General features: G+C 40.0%; 1 protein-coding gene and 1 long non-coding RNA gene across 2 annotated transcripts; one reads left to right on the plus strand and one right to left on the minus strand.

Moving 5' to 3' along the window:
• The first annotated feature begins 1,867 nt into the window (after nucleotides 1-1,867).
• On the plus strand, nucleotides 1,868-2,797 carry LOC104452250 (thaumatin-like protein). The gene is made up of 2 exons (XM_039314672.1): nucleotides 1,868-1,931; nucleotides 2,064-2,797. Exons 1-2 carry the CDS (start codon nucleotides 1,868-1,870, stop codon nucleotides 2,795-2,797), a joined length of 798 nt encoding a protein of 265 aa, XP_039170606.1.
• Nucleotides 2,798-4,829: 2,032 nt separating this feature from the next.
• Nucleotides 4,830-5,417, minus strand: LOC120294686. The gene is made up of 2 exons (XR_005551924.1): nucleotides 5,285-5,417; nucleotides 4,830-5,158 (listed from the first exon to the last, which is right to left on the minus strand). It is a non-coding gene; the product is annotated as an uncharacterized LOC120294686 (long non-coding RNA).
• Nucleotides 5,418-6,000: the final 583 nt, after the last annotated feature.

Here is a 6,000-nt window from a genome sequence, read left to right on the forward strand (position 1 = left end):
GATAAAAAGATTTCTCGAATAATTAGTTTGGTTCTAATATTCCTTGAAAGGAAATGAATCAAACCTCTAAATAACCGGACCAAGACCCATTGTCACCCCATTTTAATTTCTATTCAATACTAAAAAGGAGGATTTTAAATTTGGCATCTATTTAAGACCAGATGAAAAGGTACTGAATACCCAAGTTGACTTACTCTCGTAGAATCAAGGTCGTAAAGATTCATTCACAACCATGATAAAAGATTCCTCAGATATATACTTTGGTTTTAATATTCCTTGAAGCAAAATGGATCAAACCTCTGAATAACCATACCAAGACCCAATGTCTCCCCCATTTTAATTTTTCTCAATACTAATAATACTATTGTTGCTCTAAAAAGGAGGATTCTCAAGTTGGCATCTAATTGATACCATATGAACAAGTACTAAATGCCCAAGTTGACTTACTCATGTAGATTCGAGGTAGTAAAAATTTATTCACAACCATAATAAAAGATTCCTTGGATAATCACTTTAGTTTTCGATATTCCTTGAAATGAAAGGAATCAAACCTCTCAATAACCAAATCAAGACGCATTGTCTCCCCCATTTTAACCTCTCAATAACCATGTTGCTCTTTCAGGGTCTGATTGATAGCATGTGAACAAGTACCAAATGCCCAAGTTGACTTACTCCTATAGAATCAAAGTCGTAAATATTAATTTATAACTATGGTAAAAGAGTCCTCATATAGTTACTTTGGTTTTAACATTCCGTGAAATGAAAGGAATCAAACCTCTAAGTAGCCAGACCAAGACCCATCGTCATTCTTTTTTAATTTTTGTTCAATACTAATAATACAATCGTTGCTATAAAAAGGAGGTTTTCAATTTGGCATCTAATTGATACCATGTGAACATGTACCAAATGACCAAGTTGATTTATTCTAATAACATCAAAATCATAAAGATTTGTTCACAACTATGATAAGAGATTGCTCGGACATTTACTATGATTTAAAATGAAGAACCTAATAAGTCAATTATATATGTTATCTTATTGCGCATGAATTACAATAAGAAATTTTAGATGTTTCGCATCTAATAAAAGTCAAATTACGATTGATTTTGGAAAAAATAATGGTGTGTTAAGTTTTTCTCATCTACTAATTTTCAAGGATTTTTATTTTGTTTTAGCATGGACCTTTTTCGTTTTAATTATGATTACGAGAGTGACAATGCATCTTTGTGCTGCATACATGGCTTTGCTCTATCATTCCTCTATGCTTGAAGCAATTGACAGTTCATTGGCCAGATGATTTCCTGCACCCCCGGCTCCTAATGGTCAACTCAAGACCTAGATTTTCTACCAAAGAGAGGGATAAGTTAAGGCGTCCAAAGCTTTGTGCATTTTCTTGCCTCTCAAGAGTGCCCCATCAAGACTTGCAGTGCAATGGAAGAAGCACGCAATCTCGAGAAAATGCAACCATAAGCCGGTGGATCGGAGGCTGTGGCGGCGGCGTGGTTCGTCGAACTAGAGAGAGCACAGCTAGAAGTGAGTCGGGCATGAGTGATGGTTTGTGAGAAAGAGAAAGCACCTGATTTTCTGACGGGTGGGCCTGATTTGCCGCGTGTCAACCTGTGTATGGTTCAATGCACATCCAACGCGGTATATTTAATGACCTAATATTTTCTTTTCTCCCCCAATCTCTTCGTTTTCTCCTCCTATAAAACGCAACCATATGCCTCATGTTTTCTCTACTCAATCCTCTGTTCAGAATGAAGTCCTCGGATCTCGTCTCGTATTTCTCACTCATCCTGACCGGTCTCCTCTTGTCGCCCGGTAACGATTCCTTCGACTATCCATATATTCTCGAACAGCATACGTAATGGAACTCGTGTCTCCTATGTTCTTTGTCATTGAACAGCATTTTGATGCTACTACATACAGAAGTACTTTGCCAATTCATACTCTACTTTCGAGTATGCACATTTCACCACGCCAAGAATTTCGGCCTACATTTATCACTGTAATTCTGGTTTGCCTGGTGAAAATTTTCATGAATATGTAATGGCATCATGCAGGGAGTACTGTAGTGGCAGAACAAGTCACCTTCAATTTTCTCAACAGATGCCCATTTTCCATATGGCCGGCCATGGCTCCCAACACGGGCCAACCGGTGATCGCGGAAGGAGGCTTTTACCTCCAGTGGGCATCCAGAAAACTCGTCTCGGTCCCGCCAGGGTGGAAAGGGCGGATCTGGGCCCGCACTGGGTGTAGTTTCGCGTCGAACAGACCGCCAACCTGCGAGACCGGGGACTGCGGGCAGCTCGGTTGCCGTGGGCTCATCAGGACCCCTCCTGCCACGCTGGTCCAGGTCTGGCTCCACGCGGATGAGGCCAAGCCGAGCTTCTATGACATCAGCCTGGTCGACGGGTTCAACCTTCCAATCTCGGTCCAGACGAGGCCCACGCAGCCCGAGTGCGAAATCCCGGGGTGCTCGAAGCCATTGAACAGCCTGTGCCCTGAGGAGTTGCAAGTGATGAATGGGAAAGGGAAGGTTGTGGCTTGCAAGAGCGCCTGTTTGGCCTTCAACACCGACGAGTACTGTTGCCGGAACGAGTACGCGACACCGGACAAGTGCAAGCCCAGCGTGTATTCCAGGCTTTTTAAGGATGCCTGTCCAGGTTACTACAGCCATCCCTACGACTCGCCCTGGCCGCAGGTTAGCTGCGCGTCCAAGGAGTTTGAGATTATCTTTTGTCCAAACTTTTGGGGTGTTGAGCAAGTGCCAGGGTGGAATTATGCCGACTACTGAGTCTAATCATTGGACAATCGATAGCGATGTTGACTACAACACTAAATAATAATCGAGGAGTTACTCGATCACTCGTGCATTTGAATTGATGAGTGAGTATCAATTTGATCCGTGACCATGACTGATTAAGCCATTACCAATGCCGTGATCTCTCTCTCTCTCTCTCTGATCAATTTCTGGATGTCTTTCGTTTCCATTCTGCTGATTTTTCGTTTCTTTATGTTGGGTTTGAGTCATCGATGGCACTATGATTACATGGCCCTTTTCCTGGGCGAAATACGCTATTCCGATGAGAAAAATGATGAGCTGAAAATCGGGCATGTTTCTTATGAGAGCCATTTAATTATCAATCTTTTTTAGGGAAAAAAAAGCAAATAATGATTTTGTTTTTTCACTTCTATGGTGATGAATTATGAGTGAAGAGTAATGTACATGTCAAACTTCAGAGATTTCCATCGATGAGAAGATACACTTGACACTCTAAACAAAAATGCGTTTCTAAATATTTTCAATGATTTTTCTCTCCTCTTTATTTTTTAAATTTCCTCTGTTCATAAAAAATGGGCAACCGGAAAATCTTTTCTTAATTTTCTGCTTTTGCATAATTATTTTAACCGTCTTTTAAAGTAGTAAGTTATACATAGATCTTTATTGATGTCAGGAATATAATATCTGTGAATCCTTAAAAATGTCATATGAATGTCTTTGCTCTCTCTACCATGGTGTCCAGAACAGAAGAGAAACAAAATTTATATGCAAAAATTTACCAAAAAAATCTGGTGTCGAAAACTTAAATCGCCCGCCAATGATCAATGCCCTAGCTTGTTTTCGGATGATTTGAATGAATCTTTCATAGCTGAAGTGACTATGGGGGTGGACTAGATAGGCTCAATGGCTAGTCTCATCTTCATCATTGTCAGCAAGATGTATTCAACTTGGTGAAAAGCTTCATTTTACAGTGGATATTGTAGTTAAAACAATTGTGCGACAAGGATATTATAGTTAAAATTTCAGAGGGAGCATACGTGTTTTCCTTTGAAAAGATTAAATGACTGGGATATATTTGATAGTTGTATTACAAAATCTGGTGGATTGTTTTGACGGACAAGCATGACCTCAACTCCGGTCATTTTCATACCATTAAAAGAAATCCATAGATTCAAACGACACAGGACGGAGGAACAAGAAGATAGGTTCACTTCTCACATGGTGAAAAGACACAAGTTAAGAATCACGCATCCGACTCGCGCAAATCGTCGAACCCATTGGGTGGGATTAATTTGAGGAAGGCATTTAGACTATTTTTAACTTCTATGCAGCGATCCGTGGGACGCGTGAGAAGAAAGGAGGAGGAAAGGGACCATGCCGGAGAGGAAAGAAAGAAAAGTAAGGGGCCGGGCCAGGGAGAAAGGCAGGAAAAAAGGGAAGGGGCTGGATTAGGGCTAGGCCCAAGCGAGAGGATAAAGGGGCCGGGTCGGCCCGGCTCCCTTCCATTTTTCTTCTTTTTTCCTTTTCTTAATAAAAATAATTTATTAATTAGTAATTAATAATTTTTTCGAATTTTAATAAACTCTATTATTATTAATGAAATACTCTCGATCCCTGTATGCTATGCAGTTTGATGAGAATTATTTTTGTTTAGGGACTAAAATTTAATTCCTAAATTTCTATGTAAATTATCCCTAAATGAGTAGTCAATATTTAAATGTCAATAACCGTCAAAGAGCAAGCCAGAGATATGTTTTTCTTATTATCGTAATGGTAGAATGTGTTAGAAGTAGCATCCACTGCTGCCATAGTTTTAGCGTCTAAATCATGAAAAAAGAGTGATAAAGAACAGTGTACTTCAAGGAATATCCCTATATGGTTTTGTTCATCTTTCCATGAATAGTATAAAATGCAAGTAAAAGAACACATTCCAAACGATGAAGTAAATGCACACCATGGTTTTATGAAAAATTATGGCAGAACAAATATGAACACTTTCAAACGTTGAAGACATCGTCTCATGTAACCATAATGAACAAACAAGTCAAAACTTTCTTAAATATTATACTGCACCGGTCCAACAAAAGAAAACAAAACACGTAAGCAACACAACCCACCACCATACCGTACCAGTCCCACCCTCAATCGCTTCCGATGCTGATCTTCGGTGCAAGCCCCCTGGCCAGTCCACGTAGTTCCTCATTGATCCATAATCACTGCCGAATTGAGAAGCGCCCCTATGACCTGCGCCTGTGCTAGCGCCTGGATTCCCTCATCTTCTTGCTAGTGTGCATATAAGGTTGCGTCCACTGTCCCCTCTTGCACCTTCGCCATCCTCTCGTTCTTATAGAGTTCCCAGTTTGCCTCTAGCACCTACAATGAAGAAAAGCAACTTGTGAAAACTTAATGCCTAGCTCATCCTCTTTTGATTCGATACAGGTCTTTTTATTGTCTTTGCTTGAAGATAAGCATGGAGCTTCTCTACATTAACATCACAACCTTGCAGAAATTCCACAAAAGTAGCTCAACAAGATACTCCACCTTGGCCAGTTTAGACGACTGAGGCCGTGCATTTGCTTCAGCCAATTCGGCTTTCTTTTGGTTCTTAAAGATTTTCACTGTCCCCGTGAGGGAAATGTGAGGAAAATAGGTGGGGCAAAAAAAAAACAAATGTGCTATGACTTTTGTATCGTGTTCACTTTAGTATTATAATTTTTTTTACTTAATTGAGTATCACAAATTTAAAAATCAAATCACTTGAGTGTCATTGGCAATTTAGCTCACCATAAAATTTGACGTGGATGCTGGTCGTTCTATGTGACTTCGCCGGCTCGACATTGATAATTTTATTATAATTTTTAAAATATTTTTATTATTTTGTTTGAATTTTTATTCCGACAAGGGTCACCAGCGACCCCTCACCAACTATGAAACCCTTACTCAGTTGTGGCCTGGCCCACGGCCAGCAAGGTTGTAATGCTAGGGCCCACATCTCGTTGCCTCGTCTAGATCTGGCGAGGATATTCATGGGTGATGGCAAGACAGCCGCCACCTAATCTAGGTGAGAGTTTTGTGGCTAGCAAGGGTCGTTGGTGACCCTCACTAGCCCTTAAAAAAGAAGTAAAGAAAAAATAAAAGATTAAAAATTTTAAAAAATCCATGTATGATGATTTGTCAAAATACTCCAATAATTGAATTTACTCCAATGTGGCACT

Source organism: Eucalyptus grandis, chromosome 6 (genome assembly GCF_016545825.1).
Source record: "Eucalyptus grandis isolate ANBG69807.140 chromosome 6, ASM1654582v1, whole genome shotgun sequence".
Lineage (NCBI taxonomy): Eukaryota > Viridiplantae > Streptophyta > Magnoliopsida > Myrtales > Myrtaceae > Eucalyptus > Eucalyptus grandis.

Excerpts from the sequence above, each read along its gene's own strand:
- LOC104452250 (XM_039314672.1), top strand. The coding sequence starts at position 1,868 with ATGGAACTCGTGTCTCCTATGTTCTTTGTCATTGAACAGCATTTTGAT. Across the intron at positions 1,932-2,063 it reads TGATGCTACTACATACAGAA|GGAGTACTGTAGTGGCAGAA; the intron begins GTACTTTGCCAA and ends GGCATCATGCAG.